The 24033-nt window shown below is 40.1% G+C and overlaps 1 protein-coding gene across 2 annotated transcripts; it reads left to right on the forward strand.

Moving 5' to 3' along the window:
- The first annotated feature begins 12278 nt into the window (after positions 1-12278).
- On the forward strand, positions 12279-23815 carry CCR6 (C-C motif chemokine receptor 6). 2 transcript variants are annotated; one of them, XM_064509231.1, is made up of 4 exons: positions 12279-12438; positions 16556-16656; positions 19694-19767; positions 20676-23815. In XM_064509231.1, the coding sequence occupies exons 3-4, from the start codon at positions 19759-19761 to the stop codon at positions 21756-21758; spliced, it is 1092 nt and encodes a 363-aa protein (XP_064365301.1). In that variant the 5' UTR covers positions 12279-12438; positions 16556-16656; positions 19694-19758; the 3' UTR covers positions 21759-23815. The 2 variants fall into 2 exon arrangements, with proteins under 2 accessions (XP_064365301.1, XP_025965642.1); XM_026109857.2 differs by lacking the exon at positions 12279-12438 and having other exon boundaries at positions 16503-16656.
- The last annotated feature ends 218 nt before the right edge of the window (positions 23816-24033 follow it).

The raw sequence follows: 24033 nt of genomic DNA on the forward strand, positions 1-24033 counted from the left end.
GCCCATTAATTGGAACAGACTAGTATGGAGAACAATGAAGCTGAAAAGGCAATGGGTGGTAGTAGAGAGTAAGTTATACAGAACTGTTTGAAACAGTAAGAGTGCCAACAGCAAGTATGAGAGACATGGCTTGGTGGAGGAAACTCCCTTTACATTGCTGAAAGGCCAGTTGAAGTTCTGTGTTCATTTCTGTGTAGGATGTTGCCACGTTCCTGACAATTAATCAGATACTGTCTTGGAAAATTTACAGAAGTAAGCAGCAGATGCAAGGATTAATTTGAGTAAAAACAGAGGACAAAAAAAGAGATGAAAGTTAGCAGCACATTAGAGATTAACTGTGAGGAGTACTCTTATTTTTGAAGTAGAAAGTCAGAATCCCTTTTGGAAACAAAAATTTAGGAAGTGGACTTTGGCTGTGACCTAGTATTACAGAAAACATGCTAGAAAATATACTGGTTGGGAAAAGATGAAGAATGTAGCTGCTAAGATGGCCTGCATCATCCCATAGCTCTCATCCATTGTTTTCTGTGTAATAGAAATGCTTGGTAACCCAACAGCTCTCAGGGCTAGGGGAGCACAAAGGGAGTACAGCTCATTTGCAGTGCAAACTATGAAAAGACCAGTTCTGTGTGTGAAACACACCATTTTTAGGGGCAGCTACATAACTGTTGCTTACTCCCCTCTCCCTGGTTAATGGGGGAGCAGAACCTCAGAGGGCCTCTTCCTGCGCTGTGGTATGTTCACCACCACAGACAGCGATAACCACCTCCGCCCCAGCTCGGGGCTTCATCTGTATGGAACAGCTCAGGTTTGGGTGCACTTTAGAAAGAGGCACCTGAGAGAGTGGGCTGTTTGTTTCTTTTAATACCTTGCTTTGTGCAGGATGTTGTATTGCATCCCTTTAGTTAAGAAGAGCATTGAAGGTTCAGTTCAGATTCAGGGCCAAATGAAAGTTATAAAACAAAATGCCTCTGAGGCATACAGGGGAGAAGAGCCATGTGTCTCATTCAACATTCCCTCTATATCCAGCATGGATCACTCCCTTCCTTCACAGTGAGGGCTTTGTACCAAAGGATCGAACCTCTGCAGTAGAGCTACAAACCTGAAAGTAAAATGAGGTCACAAATATAGGCCAATTACCCGTGCATCACGGAACAGGAAATCTTGCAGAACAGTCGTCGTCTTTTCGTTTGCTCATCCCCAAGTGTGGTTTGCTCTTGTGGTCTCTGAATAAAAAAGGATGCATCCTAACTCATGCTGCTGTATAACAGTATGGTTACTGATCACCAAGGATCTGCTGGTCATGGGAAGCAAACTGAAGTCTGTGCAGTAGCACAGTCCTTCGCAGTGCCTAGCATCTATTCATTCTGTTGTCACTAATGCACTTCTGTTCAGGTTGGCTGGGGCTTGTTTTTCTGCAGGTAGAGCTGATTCTGCTAGGGAATCATTTTGTTATTACTTGCTCCTCTCTTTATGCTGCCCTAAAGGGTTAGAGAAGTGAAATGAAACAGAACAGCATCAATAGGTAGGAACATGAAAGAGATCATCCATAGTCAAGCAAATTAATTAGCTGGAGCCTATGTTTTCCCTCCTTGGTTCTAACGGTGTAGGAATTCAGAAGCTGAGCAGTGATAAGCCGACCACATAAGTGAGTAGTGCTTTCTTGAGTAATGGCTGTCCCTTTTCTCACCCAGTTTTTCATTTTAACCCATAGATTTAATCTGAAACAACAGTGATTGATTGCTTGCTACCAGCCCAGGGGATGCAGTTATATGGAATGATCATCAGTCAACCATGGCCACTATTTTAACAAATATGGTAATTCAGAGAATTTAATGCTGCTGCTCAAAGCTGTGAAAGTGCTTAAAAAAAAACCAAAACCAAAAACAAAAACAAAAAACCTCACACAGTGAAGAATTTGCCAGAGCTTTGGGGAAACCAGAAGCTTTGTCACTCAAGCCATTGTCTATCTGTGTGAAGTTCCAGGGGAGAACTGTCCCCACCACGTGTTCTGACTGTGAAGAGCCAGTGCCTGCACTGCACACAAGATTGCACTGGCAAGAAGAATTTAATAGCACAATGTTAAACATAAGTGAATAGATGCAAGACACTAATTTCTCTTAAAATCTTGTATTAATCTTTACCTGTAGTGACCTGCATGTTTAGATAAAATTATGTAAGTCCAAGTTTGTTTATAGTCTCAGCTAGAAACAAAATTGAGACAAGTGAGGGATAAAGGATGTGGAGGAACCTCTGCTATATGTTTGGAGCCTGAATGATCAATGGAGCAGTGTGTGACGAGGGCTGAAGTCCCAATGGAAGTGCCTCCTAGCAGAACAGCAGTGAGAAACCAGCAAAGACTTGGGCTGTGCAGTGCAGAGCCTTCCTCGCACTCAGATTTGTTCAGAGGTGTGAGCAAGAGGTTGAGGATTCTTCTTCCTTCCCACGAGTTTGATGGCTGGTGAAAACGTAGACAACACTGTTCTCAGAAATGCCCTTTGCATTCATTAGTCTTGCGGCCTGTTAGACTGGGAACTCAGCCATGATAAGCACACCATGAGCAGCCACAACATGATGGCTTAAAAAGCCCCTTTACTGGTTGTTTCAAGCTCCTTCCCTTTATACAGTCTGTTTCCTCTTCAGTTTGCTTTCTGAATTTCTTCCCTTCCTTTGTTGCTTTTCATTCTTCTCTTTGTCTCCTACTGGATCTCTCTCCCTCTGCTGTCATCCCTGCATTGCCTCTGCTAATCCCTCCTCTTCTGCAATTCCTAGTTCCGCTTGGTTTGTGCAGAGTGGCCCTGCAAACTTGACTGACAAAGCTGTGCTCCCACTAGCTATCTCTGCTCCCAGAATCCAGAGAAATTACCCCTGTCCAGACATGGTCCGAGGAAGGGCCATGTAGTAATTATGGCACCAGCATGCATCTCCCACATTCCATAGTAAATTCACAGCTCCATGACAGGCTTCGGGGCTGGGGCTGGGTAAGTTGCTTAACATTTCTGTGTGTCCAGTTCTCGACTATAAAACATGCATGAATGCAATTGCTGCAAATTGGCAGTATGTAAGTCTGTACAACTTAAGAAGTATGTTACATCATCTAGCACTTCTGTGTCACTGTGAAGTTCCTCCTGTACTGCCAGAGTCCTGTCAGACCTGTTCCTCATCATGTTTCTGTCAGACCTGGAACAATGGTCGGTCATTAAAACTCAACGGCTCTCTGTTGAAAGTGAGAAAGTTTGAAGCTGACCTGCTGTTTCATTCTGGAGTAGGTCTTAGGAGAGTGCATGCTATTACCTAGAAGGAAACTAAACCCACTCTGGTAATGATTCTAGCCTTTAGAAAAAAATTGGAGAGGAGAAAGAGAGAGAGAAGCTCTGCATGGGAGATAGAACAGTGGAACACACTTCTATATATGGTGGGAGGCCTAACTAGTATATCTGCTGATCTCCTCAAGGTTCTGGAAGAAAATTCTTGAGTTGCCTTCAGCCCAAGGAGAGGCAACTTCCCCCTAAAGTCCCATGAGACAAAGATAAGCTGAAAGAAGAGCTGTTGTTTTTTAGACTTTATTTTTAAGGCACTGCTTCTGGAGTCCCAGCTCTGTGCAAAACCTTTAGGTATCTGCTGGCTCGCACCCACCATGTAGCTCCTGAAAAGTTAAACTGTGAGCAAGGAGGCCTGCACTTTTGGTGGTACATGAAAGCTGTTGGGGGAGGGAGGAGACCCAGAAATTAGGCAGATCGAGAGGTTAGACTTTCAGGAAGGGCTGTTAGGCAGAACTGCACACTCTGAGAAGGTGCTTAGAAACCCTAGTGCAAGGGCAGTGCTTCAGACTCCAGCGGTTCAAAGCATAGGGGTTGGGATAGGGTAGGGCCTTGTGAGATCAGGCTGGCAAGTGTCCTGGGGAAGAGGCCACTGTCTACAAGAGCTTCTAAGCCTTGACATGAGTATTGTGAGGAGAGGTACAGTTAAAAAAAAGTGAGGGCCTTGGATACTTAGACAGACTGAAAACCATACCGGACCATGTAGAACAAGAGAAGATAAAAGATGTTCAACATAGGATGTTACCACTTCAGCTACAAGATAAAGTTGGTGGCAGTGAGGAATCTCTGCATTTATGACTATTCAAAGAAGTGAGTCTGATTCTAGTGTTTTCCAGTGATTAGAATAATGAGATTTTAACTTCGTCAAAAATCATCTGAACCCCCTCACACAAAGTGCCTTTAGTACATGGCTTATAGCAAATAGAACTATCTCAAAGCTGATTTCTTCTTTATTCAGAAAGGGCCTTTCTTTAACAAATGATCAGAGAGGAGCTTTTAGGAACAAAACCTTGTGCTGCCCTCAAAAATGTGGCATCTTCTACAGTAGAGCACAAAATAACTATTAACCACAAATCTCCTGATGCTTCTAAAAAATCTCCTTTCAATCTGACATATCTTGCCTTTTACAGTCTTTGTCATACTCATCTATGATGGAAAAAGGAAATAAATACAAAAGTTATTTCAAAGTCATAAGTAAACCCACAGAGAAAACTGCAAAATACTGGCTTTCCCCGCACACCTTTTGTTGCAAGTTGGAACGGCCTCACATTTACTCCCCATTTTTTCCATAATACTTCATCAGTGTCTAGCCAAAATCTTCTGTATACATGCCAAAACTAGAACAGGAAGTATCAGAAGGCCACAGAGGCTTCAACTCTCAAGGTATTTCAAGCAGAGTTTTCCCAAATGTCAGATTCCACATCTAGGATAGCACTGAAATCAAACAGTGTATAAACTTACCTCAGCTGAGGATCTGGGTTGAAGTTTGTATGGTGCTTAACCAGGCACAATCTACATTATGTTTCTGAAGGCTTCTCCTCAGCTGTTGGCATGACATCCTAGTCACCTTGTTGCAGACAAGGTGACACATCTGAATGGAGTGGTAGCTTCTTAAGTTCAGTCTTTCCCTTTTCTAGTACTATCTTGCACGGAGAAGTATTTATCTGAATAATAAAATGTTGTGGCTGATTCAGATGATGATGTGTCAGGAATGAGATGACAAATAAATTACTATCATCATGCCATAATAAGAATTTGTTTTTGAATAATTAATCCTGACATCAGTTCCACTTTTGTAAAGCCAGGGGAACTTCTGGCAGTTACTAGACAATGGCATGTGAATAACATAAGACATGAATGTAATAATTACATTCATTCACTCCTTTCACAGTGACTCTTCAGTAAAGCCATTAACTGGGGCACCAAAGTGCATGCTCTTCAGTCATGTCTGTGTTTGGGTTCAGTTTGTCTAAGCATCCCCACATGATCACTACAGGACTTCAAGGAGCCTCCTGGTTGAGCTCAGCTGTTTGATTGCAGGCCATCCCTTTCCCTGGCACAACTGAGGCATGGTGTTTGCCACATCAAATTACTGGGAAAATTGCAATAAAATTGTTGTAATAGTGGGAGCCTGTTTTAACACTACTGAAGTATTAAAAGTAAGGATTCCTTGACAAAGGCACAAGACAACCTATGCTAGAGGTGGTGTGGATCAGGCTGGTAGAACTGGTTGGGTAGAGCCTGGAGAGGAACAAACTCCTCTAGTCTTGCTTGTATTTGTTGTCAGAAGTGGCATGACAGTCTTCTCTTTTTCACCCATCTAGGCTGAGATGTAGAAGTCCCCTTTCTGCTTGTGCTGAGAGTGGTGACAACAGAGAAGCAGATTTTCCCTTCATGCTCACTAGAACCAGTAGATAAACATTGGGTCACGTATTTATGTGAAAATGGAAAAAGGAAAAGGGTGCCCTGGATACGTCCTGGCTGACAGCAAGATGCTTTGTGAACTCTGAGACATGAGAAATGCATCCCGTCACGGAGCTGGGTCATGAGTGGGTCCAACATAGTGCCTTGAAAGGGAATGTCAGTCTTGATGTCAACATAACAGAAACCTCTTACTGTTCCACAAGGCAGAAAAGGAGTCTCCTCCACTCTGTGTGTGCTGGTAGTGGCAGAGTGGCCCAGGTGTGACCAGCCAGGAAAAGGTCACTGTCCTTCCAGAACCAAGCCAGGGTTTTGCTAAGGGGATCCTCTCCAGACTTCACATGTCATTGTGGATTAGTGTGGACACGCCTTACCTATGTGGGTGAGATCTCTCTTGGTTGCAAAAGGAGTGCCTGTGGGAAGGAGCAGTCTCACCAAGGAGAACACCTTTTCTACACGCAGAGGGAACAGCAGCTACAAGGCAAGGCATACCGTCTTTAATTTAGAATCAAGGTCTGGGTTCTTCCCACTGGCTTTTGCCTGGTCCCCTGAAGAAGGCAGTTCAGTTTGCAAAAGAAGGGAAAAAATCCTTAAAAAGAAAGGAAAGAAAGGGAAAAAGAACATTTTTCTATTGTTTTGACAAAATAAGCCAGCCACTTGGGGAGACACAGGTATCTGAGCCTGGAAGAAGATACTGGACCATTGCTTCTAGCAGGTGATGCTCTTGAAAGACAGCTGGCAGTTGTCTCTTGAAACCTGACTGAAAAATACTATATACTCCATTGGGACTATTCACACATTTAGAGGCAAGCAGAGGCCTAAATGCCTTGCTAGACTGGAGCCTTTCCTGATATCTAATTCAGATGGAGATGAAGAGTCAGTGCTGCATTGTTAAATGAAATCAAAATGAAATCAGATTAAGTGAATGTTAGTCAGCTAATGGTCTTTGTGACTTGAAAAAGCCTTGAGAATTAGGGCACTTAGTCCTGACACTGTTGAATGTGTTGCTGATAAGCTCGATGCAAATGGACAGAAGGAGCAGAGCAGCAGCTCTTGACAACTGCTTGCAAGTTAAAAAAAATAACTGGATGGGCTGGGTTTCATCCTAGCGTTTCAGCTTGTGAAGGTCAGCAGTATTTTGGGAGAAAATGGGTTTCGAGATGGGAAAAGGAACACAGGGGTACAATGTATGTATATTTTGCCCATGAAATAATGAAAGAACAAGACTTCTGGCCTAAATATTCCCATTTGAGGCATGATCCTGACTCCAAATATAGACTGATGAGGTCAGCTGAATGCAGAATGAAAGACTGCTTGAAGGGAGAGAGAAAAGAAAGATTTCTGCTGGGCATGTTAAGCTCAGTTCCCTCTCCATCTCTCTTTGCAGAAGGAAGTGTGAAGCCACAAGAGCAGCCACAGGGAGCAGCTGCTGATTCCATCAAGAGTGTCCTTGCTAGTGTCTGGGCAGTGATTCCTGGATCAGGCAGTAAAGCTTCAGGTTGCTGAGAGTCCAGTGGAGGTGAGCAATGGACTTGTGCAAATGTTGATGTCTGCCAGCCCTGGTCAAAAAACTGGGAGGAAGGTGCAGTGAAGCAGGAAATGGTTAATATCAGGACACATTGCCTCATTCCTGTCTTTCAACAGGAGAGACAGTCAAAACATCCTGAGGAGGAGGGAGCATGGGCAGCTATCAATTGCCGGCTTTCCCAAGTGTGTTCTCACTGACACCCTTCCTTTTCCCTTCAGTAAATGATGTACCTGCATTGCCTAACACAATACTGTGAAGTGTGTAAAGCAGGCCCAAATGAGCGACATGGGCATCAAAAACAGCCTAACTTGGAGCAAGATAAATTAGACCTTTGGGGGTTGTATTGTTTCTAGTACCTATCTAAGATAGCTTTGCACTGGGTAAGGAAGATAAACCCAGATCTGTTTTATACTCTTGGATCTGCTGCAGAAGGCGAAGTTTCAAGTTCCAAGATTTCCAACTCTTGAGTTTGAACCATGCCAGAATGCCTGCATAACTGAATTTGGCTCTTTGTGCTACCAGTGCCACCTGGCAAGTTACAGCTGGATATTTGGGCTAATGGTTTACTGTTCTTCACTATCTAGTCTGCCCTACAGTAAGGTTTCAGAAGCTTTAGCTGTGCTGCACATTTCTCCAACATACCTGCCCATAGCTTTATCAGGCACCTGCCTTTGTGTAGGTTACATATTTACAGAATCAAAGCCAGCATCTCTCAGGAATGGGATGTAATGGCATGCTTCCATTCTCTGCACAGCACAAAATTAATCAACATCAGTTGTCATTCCGCTGCTCCTCTGAAGAAACGATCAGTGATGTGCATTCTGTTACTTGTTCGGGCTCCTTTTTTTTCTTTTACCACCTCTATAATCACAGTGGAAACATCAATTTTATCAAAGCACTAACCACCAGTAAGTAACTGCATGCATTAAGGTCTAGAGATCAAATCATAACAGCAGTTCCTCACTCACAGAAGGGAAGTGAAAGGTGAACTATCTGTTGCAACATGAATTCAGAGAGCTGTGTTAGCTGTTAACAGTAGAGGATCCTGCATCAGGGATTGCTTTCCCTGTTGTCTGCTTAGAACAGCTCCCCACTGTCAACTTATGTTCTCTCCTACTCCACATAGAAATTCATAGGTATGCTCAAGTCTCTAAAGGGACTGAGGTCACTAGCTTCTGTGGATTTCAGTGACAGTTAGATGCATTTAAATATTACTAAGAGCAAAATTTAAATATGTGCTCGAGTATTTCAGTGACTAATGTCTGAGTATGGAGAGGACTGACACAGGACCCACCCTCCCTCCTATACCAGTCTGCAGAAGTGGCACCACAGTGGCAGCTGTTTAGGAACAGTAATGCTCTGTATGCAGAAGATCTGGGAAGATTTTCTTCCTCGGAGAACAGTCTGGGAGTTTTTCTCTGAGTTGCCTCAAGTCATTGGTGTGCTTAGTGGTTACAGCCTTTACTTATGGTGCATAAGTAAAATGAGGGAGTAATCTGTGATCCAACAGTGCCTGTGTCACCGTTCTCCTTTCCTCCACCACACAATCCCCCCATAAACTCCATGTCTGTGCCTTCTTCTCTCCTTGCGATCCTTATACCCACTTCACATCTACACTCTCCCCTTTCTTTGCTCAGACAGAACTAAGTGGCAATGCTGATCCATTTGGGTGATGCACATGCATGAAATGATGAGTGTCAGACTAACAAGACCACATGCCATTCCCAGATAAAATGTATATGCTTTCTGACTTGTAATGTTTTTTGACTGACAGGAGGTCTGTCTCACTGAAGTGACCAGCCAACCCTTCTGACTTGTCTTTATGACTGGGAAAATCACAGTCCATGGGCCAAAAAAGCATACACCGCATTTTGGCTCACACAGGCTGAAAGAAATCTTTGAACTTCGACCAGCTGACACAGGGGCTGCATATTGTGCAGGTGCAATTTAAAATTCTATTCTTCTATTTCAGCATTTGTGGCTTTAGGTGGGAGCAAGGATCACAGATGCCTTAAAATTTCCATAGTAAATAACCAATTGTAATAATCATTAAGTACATAATCACCTTTTAAACTCTATCTTTTAGCTCTTACTCAGGGCATGAAGGCTACTGCTGTGGAAATAGAGGTGAATGGGGCATTCCATAGCGTGGGTCTCTTGTAAAGACAGTCATATAAAGAAAGTACAACTGTAAAAAGAAATCAGGTCAATGAATTCAACATACTCAGGCTGAAATGTCAGTGCTTGGGAGTATAGACTGATGACAAGCTTTGAGAAACTACTTTGGTAGTTATTTCAATGAGACACGAAACAGAGAGAGCAAGCGAGAGAGCAAGCAAAAAACATTACCACAAAGGGCATGGTCTGACTACAGCATCAAAAGCACAGAAATTATGTCAGCGACTTAATATTTAACTCTACTCCTCTCCTGCCTGGTGTTTGCAGCATTTCTGATATGGAAACTCGTTTGCCCTCCTCAGCCTGTAAATTAGTCATACATTGGCAGGTAATTCTGCAGAACTTTCTTGCAGGGGGCCATTTACTTCAAAAGGCAGCGGTTATTTAGAAATGTTTTGCAATATTTTGTCGTCTTCGTAGTGATACGGTCTATTAAAAAAAATTATATCCAAGTTAACACAATTCTGGTTTTGAGCCTTTCCACCTAGCTGCTATGTTAAGCTAGGTCTCAAAATGACGTATTTATTGTATAAGCATTGCAGCGATATGGGCTTGGTTTCATGGATCCTTTGACGCAGATGCGATGATCCTTTTGTAACAAGTACTTCTGACAAGTAAATCTCCACTGGGTAGACAGGAATGTACCCACTTCCCCCTTTGCAACATCAAAAAGCATATGTACAATGAAAGTAATGTCTTTCCATTGAGGAAAACCAATGGTAGGGTGATGCACAGCTGACTGCAAAGCAGTGCACAAGTAGTTGGAAATGAGACTTGTGTCACTCTCTGCTTTGGGATTTCAGGAGCGAACATGTATTTTCCAAGCCATTTGGTTTCTCATGGGCAGGGAAGGTAGATAATTGAGTTTACAAGTGCTTGACATCTTCAGTCAATTGCATCTTGGGAATACAAACACTGTATCACTCTGTTCATCACTGCATAGGTTCGTTATCTCTGGCATAACCTTGGGAGATCTTTCACCAGTAATAGTTCCTAAACCTCTTTAAAGTAAGCAGCTGAAGGAAAACCCTAAGAAACAGACCAATACAACATAATTCTGGAAAAAAACTTTCTTAAACTGAAGGAGTAAAACTGATATGAAATTCTCTGATTAAGCTGTTTGTTAATAGAAAAAGTGTGATTTGAATGAAACAGATTTTTACCTTGAAATGCTGTCGTCATATATCCCAGGAACATTTTGATGAAAAAGTGGGAAGTTTTGATTTGAAAATACTGCTCTAATGCCTCATGGGAGTTGATGTATCCCACTCCTTTTCTTGTCTAGGCTTCCATGAGACCTTAGAGCCATGGAATGAGATATTACTCATTGCCTACTTTCTCTTACCAAAGCTGGGAAATGTAGTGTAATTGGTAAACTTGGCCTACAAAAGAGAATAAAAGCAAGCAGCAACCATACAATAATTCACCTGAGCATCTTGGTGGTTTTTCTAAACTGGTATCTTTGGTATTCAAACTTCCATCAAAAATCCCACAATTTTTTGTTTAAAAAAATTGTTTTCATCAATATTTTCTCTAGGAAAATAAGGTATTTTAAATGAGCTTTTCTGAAACCAATGACTATCAATGAGAAGACACACTTACTGTTCTTCATGTGTTTTTTTGAAACCCAGACCAGCTAGGAGATGGGCTGGTTCTCAGAAGCAATGCTGCAGTGAGGCAGAAGAGTGCTCTGAGTATGACTGTGCTCCTCATTCAGAAAATTCAGTGTTCATACGAGAAAAAATAGAAAAAATGATTCTTTACCATTTTTACATGATCAGCAACCTGTTTTCCATCAATTCTTTTCCTGTTTTCCATCAATTCTTCTTTTTTTTTGTTCTCCCTCCATTTTCACATAAAATAGCATGTGCCTTGGTGAAAGAAAACTGATGGATTGTGAGGTTTTACAAATGAAATCATGTGTTTTGGGCTAAGGAAGAGAGCTAAACACTGATTATGCAATCCCTCTACTTCCCAAGTGCTCTGTTTACAACTACTACCCATTTAATCTGAGTGTAGATGCTTGTGTTCAGAGCAGGTTAATTCAGTTCCTGACACTCGGTAAGATGTGGGGAGGACTGTTTCTTGGGGCGGGGGGGGGGGGGGTGTAGATGGAATCATGTGGGAGCGAGGCTGAAAAAGAGTAAAGGAGAAGCAAGTGAGTGGTGCTAAGAAATGGACCGCTGCAGAGAAATGATGAAAACAAGAGATGAAAAGAAGAGCTCAGAAACCTAGAAAAGCAGAACACAGAAAGAGGAAGAAATAGGAAGAACAAAAAACTAAGTACAGAAATACCAAATACAGAAAAGGCATGTTTGAGAGGGTGCAAAAAGGCAGAGACAAACAGAAGGAGGAAACTTTGAAAGAAATAATGACAAAAATATATTGACAATATGAGAGTAATGTAAAAAAATTTAAATAGGTGATATAAACAACTTGAATGTAAATAAATAGCTTACATTTTGTAGTATGAAAGAATGAAGGAGAGACCAGAGTTTAAGCTGGCTGCTAATTTTTTGAATCAAACTAAGTTGATCTAAATTTAAATGAAAGAACATTAAAGCAGGATGGAACAGAGTGGGATGTGCTCATTGCATTTCTTTTAGAATAGCAAAAATGTCCTGAGTCATTCCAGAAGAAGCATGTGGATTCTGGAATAAATCATACGGTGGTTTTGTTTTCCCTCTCTTTCAATATTTTCTTTCCTTAATTAGTGGTGGTAGAAAACTAACATGTGGTGAGATTTGAGAAACCACAATAACCATATTAGCTAAACGAGAGTAAATTTCCTTTCAGAGCTCAAACATATGAACAAAAACTAACTACATGTGGGGGCTTCACTTGCATAACATGCAGATTTTCAAACAGATGTCTTAACAAGAAAAAATCCCTCTCTGCTTGCTACTGTGTGAAGGCGAAGCACTTGCAAAGTATCTGCAAGGAAGGCTGTCTGGGCTTTGTAAGCGGGTGAAAAGAAAATGTGCTGCAAAGGTAAGTTGGATTTGTTATCATATACTAACTTCGGCATTAACCTAGATGGATTTAATTCTTCACCTTCTGAAAGACTTTTATTCTTGCTGAACACTGAATATATTGCAAACTAAAAGCATGACATGTTTAAAGTAGAAAACATCTGAATACAGAAGAGAATGAGCAATACTTTCTGTAATGAATAAGGTAAAATATTGATTAGTCTTCTAATGAACCAAGCCAGCTTATTACATTGATGAACTGTACCAGGGAACAGATGCAGAGTATCTCATGTGGCCATAGGAAAGTTAAAGCGTCTGAAACAACTCTCTTTCTGTGAAATAGTATTGATAATATTTAGTTGCTTCATGGGCTTTCACAGGCAAATGTAGGTTGTTGTCTGAAAGAGGTGCTGGAACCTATTACTAGCAACAGAAGTCTTGGCTTGGATGTGTAGTACAATCATTAAGAACTTGGCTGGTGATTTAAAGTTGTATCCATTTTTGTAATACAAGGGGAATTTCTACTTACATTAATCATTATTTACTGCTTACATGACTGCCAGGGACTGTATTCATCTTTGTGTAAAGAAATCTGCTACGTAAGATTCATCTCTTCAGTCCCAGAGTTATAAGAAAGAAGACTTAAAGCCCCACAGTGAACTCCATATTGGCAGATCCCTTTATTAGCATACAATGTGCTCCTACGCTGAATGTGCTGTTTCTAAATGGATTGGGGCCCATGTTTCAAAATGTCAGAGACCATGAGCAAGAAGCAGTGATCTGCTTCAGACAGCATTCAGGCAGAAACTGAGTTCTCCCTAAATAGGATCTTGGCTGTCACATATTGCATAAGGGCATATGTGTTATTACAAAAAGTATATGTGAATCAGTTTATCAAGAGTAAATGTACTATTCCTCACAGCACTTCAGAGACAAGAGAATTAGTTACAAATGAATCTTACATTTTCTATCCAAGAAAGTCCAGAAGAGTCCTTATGAGCCTGGCCTGAAGCCCAAAACAAGTTAATTAGGAGATATCCATCACTGCATTTTGAAATGCAAATAACAGCAAGAAGGCAAAACAGAGCAAAAATAGTTTTTTTAAAAAAGCCCTTTATAGCAAAAGTTAACAGATTAGCCACCTGAAAACTACTGAAGTTTTAATGGTGGAAATTGTTACGATTTGTGAAACTAATAAATAATATAAAGAAACGTACTTTGTTATTTTGATTAAGGGTGTCTGGAAGGTGCCTATTTACAAACTCTGGGCACCTTGCCAATTGTTTTAATATACAAAACCAAAATAGAGTGCAATCAGTTTGCATCTTCCACCACATCACAGCTCACGCACCCTCTCCACTCTCACCTCTGCCTCCATGCTGCACTCAGCATTGACCAATAGCTCAGCTCTACTTGCTCATCTTTGTAGGCCAACTAAAACATAGGTGTCCTCCAGCACCGGCTGCAAGTCACTGACTTTGGACTGCTTCATACCAAGGTAGGATGTATTGCTGTGCATGATGGCTGCTGAGAATATGAGAACTGTCCCACAGACCAAAGGTCCATGCAGCATCCTACTTCTGAACGTGGCCAGATGCAGATGCCTGAGGAGTAGAACACCTGCATAGTGACACTTGTGCTGCAATATCCTTCCAGCTTTCAGCTGCCTGTAACTGCCTCCTTGAGCTGGGGATTTCCAACAAGCTATTGTGACTAATAATCTCCTTTGGGCCTATGTGATTTCCATTCACCTAATCCCTCTTTGAAATCTTGTGTATGTTTGTTGTCTATGACGTCCCAAAGCAACAAACCTCCCATTTTTATCAAGTGCTCTGTGATGATACCTTGTTTTGCCTGATAACTTCACAGGGTGACACCTATATGTTTTCTTTGTGAGACTTATTAGATAATTATTTTGCATTCACACCCACCTAAAACTCATGGTTTTATACAACTCTATCATGTCCCTTCCACGAGTAGTCTGTTTTCCAAACTGCCTTTTTAGTCTTCATTCAGACAGTTGTTCCATGCCTCTGATTATCCTGTAGCCCTTTACTGTACTTTTTCTTGCCTTACTATATACCTCCTGAGAGGGAGCGAGCAGAACTGCACTGTAGTACAGCTGCAGGAGCTTGACAGATTTACACAGAAGTTCTATTACAATTTCCATTCTGTTCTTTCTTGCTGTTTAATCATTCTTAATAAACAACTCACTCTTTTTGGCTGAGTTTTATGGAGACTTAGGCCAGGCAGAACAGACCCCAGGCCATTTATGAAACTATCATTTAAAACCAAAAAAGCCTTCGAAAAGAAATGGAAGGTCATAGGCAACTAACATGGAATGACAACTCTCTAAAAGATGTCCTGCTTACCCAGTACGCACAGCATGACTGGCAGTAGTGAGACTCCAAATCGTCATGCCCATTCCATCACCACAGGCCATCAAATCTTTTGACCAGTGCTGCAACCTGATCATTTAACTGCAGCTGTTAGCTTAATTTATCAAAAGAAATTAAAAAGGGAGGTAACTTTAGCCATCTGCAACAAATGTTTTCTTGGCCTTCTATCTTTACCTCATCTTCTCTGCACTGAACCTCAGCCATCTGCTCTCATCCAAGGACTGAACTTAGCCAAACCATAAATGGGCCTCTCAACTACTTTATGGATTTAATCATAACCTTCCACAGATTTGTGATGACAGGTAATGATTTACTTCAAACAGCAATAAGAAGGCCAAATTAATTTTAAATTCAGTCCACTGAAGTTAGTCAAGTCACAATCCAGATTGATTTCACACTTATTTGGCTCCGTATGCATCAAAAAGTGATGATTTCTTTTCAGCAGTAGTAATCAAAGGGTGGATGTGTTTGTCAACCAGGGAAAAACCAGACCCTCATTTCAGGGTTCATAAGTATATACATGTTACATTAGTGATTTGTGCAAGTGTTTGGATTTTATCACAGCTGCAGTCAAAGTCTTGGATATTACAAAAACAGGCAGTCAAGAAAATGACGTGGCTACTTAAATGATTATGGACGATTACATGATATTTTACATCCACCAAGGCACATTTTGTACCTATCCATGTTTTTGTTTCATTCACTGGCTACAGATTGTGGAAAGCAGCATCACACTTAAAAAAAAAAAAAAAGAAAAAGAAAGAAAGAAAGCTGATGGAACCACTTTTACTGTAATATGCTCATTTTTGAAAAAAACACTTGTGTGACATCCAACATCTTGCATTTCTCAGGTCCAGCATTCTATTAAACACAGCTTACCAGGCTGCCTGTATTAGTGCAATCTGGTGTCTCTAGCAACTTCACAAGTTGCAACTGAATGTTCACATGCACGATTTCTGAAATACATAATAAGTCTGAAGGATTTTTACTGTTCTTTTCTGCTAATGCAAATATTTAAGTTATCATCAAAATCTAAACTAAAAGTCTGGGAAAGAAACATCTACAGTTTTCAAAATTCATGAATGATAAAATCGAATATTCTCCTATTTCCAACTAACTTTAACAATAGACCTGAACAGCATGCACATAAACCGCAAAAGTTTGTACCAAACGTTCAAATACAATGGCATTTTTTCTTCCTACTTGGGCATTTGCAAATTTTGTGCAAGCACTTCAGGCAAACCGTTTGGATAACGTGCCCTTTGATATAAACCAGATTCTTTTCTGTTCTTCAGAAAAAAAAGTTTTTGTTCAGTTTAGTAATTAATATTTGCCTCAGTTTGGCAGTTTTTCTTACGGTAAGTGATCTTATAGATTTAAATGAGACAGCTGATCTGCATGACATTAAGTGCACATATAACCCTATGCAGAAATGGGCCATCATTCAGGATATGTTCTGAGCACAGTGTCAATTAACAGTGAAAACATTTAGATAGAGATCCCTACTTGATTCTAATGCCAGGTAAATTATTTGAAAGTTAGTATCATTATACAGGTAGTCTAATAAGTAAATGACTTGCATCCAGCTTGCATGTCTCCAGCATAGATAGGGTTAAATATTTTCCCTTACGTAAAAAGCAGGTTATTATTATGGCATGTCAGGAGGAAGTGGCATTAATTTCAATTTAACTCTGTACCTTTAACTAATGCTATTATTTCTTGTTTTTCTAATTAAAGTGTACTTCTGATGAGGCTGATGGTGAATGTGCTTCAGCGAGCCACAAAAGACCACGTAACACATTTGCTTTGACCTAAGCTTCAGACAATATTCTGATCCGGTAAGTACTAAAATAGAAAAGGTAATCTAAAATGTATGTATATGCGATGAATGTATTAAACTACACATACAAGTAGAGTTGATAAGTAGGATTGACTTATGATGATCGGCAATTCTTAAAGGGTGCCTAATGATCCCCTCCGGGTATTGAGAAGTTTTCTGCCTTGCAGAACTCTGTCTTTTCCCTGAGGTCTTTCTTCATCCATTGTCTTTTGCTTGCAAAATTCCAAATAATCTATTTGTAGTTAAGATTGTAGTGTAGTCTTACTATTGAGTACTCACATTTTGCTTTCACAGTGAAATGAAATATGCTGAAGTGGAAAAATAGTAAGCTAAAGAATAGATTACAATTCCTATACAACATTTAATATCAGATCATGTGTGTTTGTGTGCATATGCACAAACTTCTGTCTATACGTAATATACAAGCAATGTTAGAACATACATCTATGTCTACATGGAAATTTATTTTTTATAATTACTTAATATATTAATGCTAAATAAAGCCAAAAATATGCAGATTATAAAGCTGCCTATTAAAAGACTATTGAAGAGACGTTAATTGAAAACAAAACTATGTTTATAGGGTATCTGATTCAGCTCCCTTTGCAGCCTGTGCATCTTTCTAATAACCTCAGTGAATGCTGTTTCAAATTCATGAAAGCAAATCGGCTCAAGAGATTTAAATGAGGTCCTAAATTTGATCTTTGCAATTCTGGTTTCAATTTGAGTCTTTTTCTAATTTTCTCGTACCAATCAGCCTCAAGAAGTTTTTGTTGGAGAGTGGAAGTTTTTTTGTGAATAAATGTGTGACTCGTGGTGCCCTTGTCAATTTCTGTAACATTGAGAGTCATGAGTAGGAGTAATTCCTCTCTACAGGCTTTCTGCTGAGCTCTTCTGAGGAGCAGGGAACCATTCTTCAGAGCTACTGTGAGGAGATCTCTCTTCTTATCCCTCCTTACAGGCATTAAGAAACATTTGAGCTCCCTTTCTTCTAAACGTCTTCACTATATCTTCTTCCTCATACTCATTATGCTGAAGTTTGAGATGCTGAAGTTTGAGAGTTACTTTGGCTAAGTGCAATGAAGGGCTATTGTTTCAGAGAGAAAACACACCATCGGGCTGTCTTTGTATATTACAATCATGTATATCCCACCAAGATATCTATTGTATCATTTTTGTTTTTCTTGCAACAATAAAATGATCACAGTTCCTAAAATAATAACCTGGACAGGTACTCCTTTAGTGCTGCCTAACTGCAGAGTTGCTGTACTTGCAACCTAGTGCAAGGAGTTGCACAGAAAGACCAAAAAAAAGGCACATGTGTTTGGCTGGATGGGGCCAGATGAGGGTAAAGTAGCAGATGGAGACTGGCTCAAGTTGCTCAGAGAACACAGGCCAGGGACCAGCCCCAGCCGAGTTGTGGAATTTAACCACTCAGCTTATAAATCTTTGCATTTCTGTGAGACAACTTTAATTGTTAAAGCTTGCTTCAGAATGTATTCAAGGGCTTTCAGGCTGTTACACTCTGGCAGCTTCAGAGAATCAACTCTGAAAAGCCAGCAGAGGAAGTTGGAGTGGTGGTTAAAGATTTCTTTAAAGGGCAGGAAGGCCTGTGAAGCAGTGATGCTAAGCAACATCACATACTGTGGACTTCTACAAACTTGCAGCCATCTACCATGAGCCTGTCTCCCCACGAGTCATATCCTCATTATGCTGCCTTTGGGGGATTGAGTGGAGAGCGTTCAGTCCTCTCCCTCCCTCAGCTTCCCAGTTATATCTGGACTACATCTGCCCCACATGTAATTCCCAAACAGAAAGGATTTGTTAATCTAGACTGAAAATTCGATGCACGCGCACTTCCTCCTAGCAGCACAACTACTAAAAAGCAGACACACTCTAAACGAAAATGACGTTCACACCCTTAGTAAATATGTCATCCAGTCCCCACAATTACTGCATTGCTGGTACATGCAATTCTCAAGCAGCAAGGAATGGAAAGAAGAGGAAGACTGAACTCATGGTTACAGCAGGCGAATGCTGAGGAACTAAATTTCCTGCCTGCTGGTTCCTGTGTGAGGTTAAGCTAGTCATTTAATCCCAGGTTTGTACAAGTGGCCACCAATGATATGTTCCCCATTTTATCTGTATCTGTGACTTCAGACCTTAGGTCTGATTTGCAGAAGTCTGAGCCTCACTGCAACCAGAGTCAACGGATTCAGTCCTTCATACACCTGAAGTCCTACATAATGCTATGCACTTAAAAGTGATGTTGGGGGGAAGGGGTGTTGCAAACTGAACATCTCAGGTGGATACTTACTATAATGATTCTGTGCTCGAGTTCCTTCTCTGTAAAATAAATGTAACAATACCTCCTCATCACACAGTGCTCTGCAAATAAATTAATTACTGTTTGTAAAATACTTAGATACCACAGAGATAAAGAAAGTTATTTTGTCCCAAGATTGGAATTTTGATATGATGCAGTTTATAACAGAAGAGATCTATACACTGTACAGGGATAAAAATGAGTACACTAGTGCTCACTCAGTCCTTGCCCATGTTGTGTACTACCCTTTACACTGTAATAAGCAATTATCCATGTTAAAATGTAGTAAAACTGTTATGGAGTAACATAAGTAATGTGGTGCTGTTTTACTGTTTCATTTTTATCTTAATACATCGATTTCCATTGTCATACAGATTTTTTAAAAGTAAAATTTATTCTAATTTCCTGTGGTACAAAGTCAATGTGAAGCAAGAGTCACATATTTTCATACACTATTTATTAGCTGTACAAATAAGCATTCCATAGGTAAGGTGGTGCTCTTAATTATACGGATACAAACCACCAGCTTTCTGTGACTGCACATCGTGCTGCTGAGAAAAGTGATTTGTTGAGGTGCTTGTGTGTATTGTTGATATAGCTGAAGTGACACGATTCTTCTTTGAATAAATGTTTTATTTCCAAATGTTTTTCTACTAGTTCACTTTTCTTGTGTTATTTTTGCAATCCAATCTCCTTTTTTTCTTTTCAGAAATCCTTTGGAAATCATTTTGAAGCTTTTCTCACATTTTTCCTTCTCAGAAGTGTACCGCCAAAATGAGTAACGTAAGTATTTCATTGATAAACTATATTAATAAACCAATAAAGCAATTAATCTGGAAGTTCAAGCTCTTTGCAGCTGCTGGTCCAAGAGTGTCATAATATTGGAAGTAACTGGCTAATAAAAAGTTTCTCACAGCAGAGTTCATTAGCAAACCACCCTGTTATTTGGGGTTGCACTCAATCTAACTACAGGTCTGGTGTCTACAGTGCAAGTATTTGCTTCTCAGGCTAACCAGACTGGATTACCTGTCCAGTTGAGAGGAGAGAAGTAATCATTTTTGGGCTTGATTCATACCTACATTAGTATGAAATGTATAACATTCCAGACTGGCCTGTTCCTCTCCCTTCATTCTAAAGGAAGCCTAGACCACTACCTCAGATGCAGACATTTACACTATGGACTTTTCCATGATGGCAGATTAATCTCTTCTGCATAACATATTTAAGAATGGTATCCTTTGAGCCATCCCAAAAGATTATCTCCATGTTTATATTTTAATTAAGGTTTTAGCAAATTCACCATTTAGTTCTTGTAAGTCTCTTCCAGAGTATTAAATACATTTGTATTTCGGGAGGTGGGGGACAAGAGGATCTTCTCATGTATTTTACAACAGTGTTAAAGCATGTAGTGCTGGAGAAAACAACAGCGCTGCAGATTGTCTGAGATAAGCTTGGTATAGGTTTGAAGTTGAGAGGTGGGAAAAGACTGCACAGAAAGATTACAGTTGCCATAAGGCAAATGTCACTTGCATTTCAAATCAGCAAGTCTTTTAATACTTGTGTATTTTTTCCAAAGCTACCAGTACCTTGTATTTATACAACTTTGCTACCTATTATTTTTCTACCATATAGAAATTGCAAAAATGAATGCTAGTGATTAAGTAGTTAACTGGTGATCTTCTTTTTTACAGGCAGAGCCTAATACCACAGATTATGCATATGAGACAGACTATCTTTCTCTAATTGCACAACCATGTTCTAAGGGGGAAGTCAGAAACTTCACAAAAGTATTTCTGCCAGTTGCATATTCATTGATCTGTGTCGTCGGCCTAGTGGGTAACATCTTCGTAGTGATGACCTTTGCTTTATACGAAAGAACCAAGTCCATGACGGATGTGTACCTCTTCAACATGGCAATAGCAGACATACTGTTTGTGCTCACTCTCCCACTGTGGGCAGTGAATTATGCTGCTGACAAATGGATTTTCGGAGATTTCATTTGCAAAATGAGCAGAGGTATCTATGCAATCAACTTCAACTGCGGCATGCTGCTTTTGGCCTTTATCAGTGTGGACCGGTACATAGCTATCGTACAGGCAACAAGGTCATTTAAACTCAGGGCAAGAACGCTAGCATACAGTAAACTGATTTGTTTGGTTGTATGGGTAGCATCAGTTCTAATCTCCAGTTCCTCTTTCCTATACAGTGAAAGTTACAGCTTCTCCATCAATGAAACCAAAGAGATTTGTGATCACAGATCTGACAAAACATCCGAAAGCACTATGCTGAAATTATTGCTGCTGAGTCTACAACTTGGATTTGGCTTTTTTATTCCTTTCATGTTCATGATTTTTTGCTATACATTCATTGTCAAATCCTTACAACAAGCTCAAAATTCCAAAAGAAACAAAGCAATCCGTGTGATTGTATTAATTGTAGTTGTTTTCCTAGTTTGCCAGGTACCCCATAACATCGTTCTTCTTGTGACAGCCACAAATCTGGGCAAGATGAACAAATCTTGTGACAGTGAAAAGAAAATAGCTTATGCAAAATACACCACAGAAGCCATAGCATTCTTACACTGTTGCTTGAACCCTGTGCTCTATGCATTCATTGGAGTGAAGTTTAGAAGTTACTTTGTGAAGATAATGAAAGACCTGTGGTGCATGAGATACAAGAAATACAACAGCCGTAGTTCAAGGACAAACTCTGATACTTACCATTCAAGACAGACTAGTGAAATTATGAGTGAGAATATTTCTTTTACTATATAACACAATTTGAACAACATTATTGTTGAAAAATCCTGCTCATCCAGACCAGTCTCACTGTGTATATGATAACCAGTCATTTGTGCTTCTCCGCACCCCAGTGGCAAGCTCCTGTGATCCACAGCTCCCTTCAATAAAACAACATAAACTAAAGACTAATACTGTCCCTTGAAAAACTGGAATCTTATTCACCTAACATTCATGCTCTTCTAAAGTGCAATCACTTAGAATTATCAGGAAGGTGAAATTGATAAAGGAACACTCCTCATTTCAAATGGAAACCACCTATCTCTTTTGTCTTACGTCACTGAAGTATTCCAAAAGTACTAAATAAATGAATCAGGTTATGTCCAGGCTCATTATATTTACATTTATGTTGTTGCTGTTGATTATTTATGCTTAGAAATCCTATTTAAGTGTAAGTCTCCACTCTGCTTGCATTGCAGATAGGCTGTACTGAGATAATACTAACCTAAACAGATGACATTTGGGCAAGCCTGGCAAGAAAAGCTAACAGACAAAGAGACAAAGAAACAGACATAGCTGGACTTAGATTTTGGGTCTCGTAAATTTTTGCCCAGTTCTATGCTCCGCCTGCTCATCAGATGCCTCTAAATGGAGTTGCACAAGCTTACACCAAGGCTGAGGCTGATCAAAGCCAATAGCGACTTGTCTACTACAGAGATTATTATGAAAAGAAGAAAATTATGAAATAAACGGAACACTGAAATATGCACAGGAAGGTTTTCTGATAGCTACTCAGATTATCTGCTGAACAAAGAACAGAGCTTTATTGGAGAAATTCTGCCTTTCATTTAGCACTGGATTCAGATCCTGGAATTCACTGAAGCTGATCACTTCGTGAAAATATCTCTGTGAAAAGTTGATTCTTTCTAGCTGAAATTCACACACCATTTCTTCAGAAGTAGACAAACTGAAGAACAGAACTGTGATTATTCAAATTCCAATACTTCTTGTTGCAACTAGATCAGTGACAAAACCTGATGCATTTCTTGGTATTTAGCGACCATTAACAAAGTTTCCTCAGGAATGGATTTACTAACACAAATACACATATATGAAATTTATTCAATTAACTTCAGAAATTATTAAGGACAGTATCTAAAAATAAGAGTAGAGTGTGACTTAATTTGGCCAGATTTTTACCAAACTGGTCAACATTTGACTCACAATGAATACAGGAATATTTATAATAAATGAATTTTTTTTTTTACCCAGTCATGACTTTTCGGCAAAGTTAAGTGATTTTTTAAAAACCGCACACAGGAACATCCTCAAAACAGGCTATGCAGAAACTGTTCTCCAGCAGAGATGTGAACAGTGATCTGGTTGACCACCACTTCTGTTCACTGAGGGAGCTTCACCAGATTGTAACGACGATGGGGGGAACAACTTGAACTGCTGAGTAACTGAACCGTCCAACACCTCGACTAACAGAAAGATGTTCTGCACAGGAGTAGGAGCAGATCCATTTCAAAGAGCCGGAGGGCAGAGCAGCAGGACAGAGGACAAGAGCACCATTACTACCCATTTGCAGTGAGCTAAAGTGCCAGTCTCCCGGAGTTCCCCAGCAACAGAAGTGTGAGCCATGGATTTGCTGTTATGTGGGATTCTCCACTCCGACGGTAGTGTAAATTAACACAATTTGCAGGGTGCAGTTTGCCTTGCACATTTTTTTAAACTCATGAGTGAAGGGAGAATGGAGTTTGGACCAGAAACCACATCCTTCGGTGGCAATGAAAAGAGCCAAGAAGAGCAATTCCAGAGCTGAAGAACACTTGAGGATACGACGCAACATGAAACTAGTACTGTTTTTGCTGGTACAATCCACCCTTGTTTACAGTGCAGTGTGAGGTTTTTAAATATTAATGCCAGGTATGATAAAGACCATATATATTTATCATTAATGAATAGTAACTTAGGCAAAAATATACAAAATTAGGTAAATGCATACGCATGCATTTGCTGTAGGTAGCACTGATGATTTTCTGGAAGAGAATTCAGCAAATAAAAATATAACTGACTGAATAAGACTAAAACTTCAGATCTCATTATACTGATTTTAAATATCTCAAGTAAGGGCTTCTTGCTACATGTATTACCTTGCAAATCTTGCTATGTGTATTACCTTGCAAATTTTCTTAGTTTAGTGCAAAAGTCTCTCTTATCCGAACTGATTTAGCATCTGTCCCTGTAAAACCTGGGCGTGAGAGTCCGGCGCTGTGTCCTGCTGTGCACGGAGCGGGAAATGCGTGAT

Source organism: Dromaius novaehollandiae, chromosome 3 (assembly GCF_036370855.1).
Source record: "Dromaius novaehollandiae isolate bDroNov1 chromosome 3, bDroNov1.hap1, whole genome shotgun sequence".
Lineage (NCBI taxonomy): Eukaryota > Metazoa > Chordata > Aves > Casuariiformes > Dromaiidae > Dromaius > Dromaius novaehollandiae.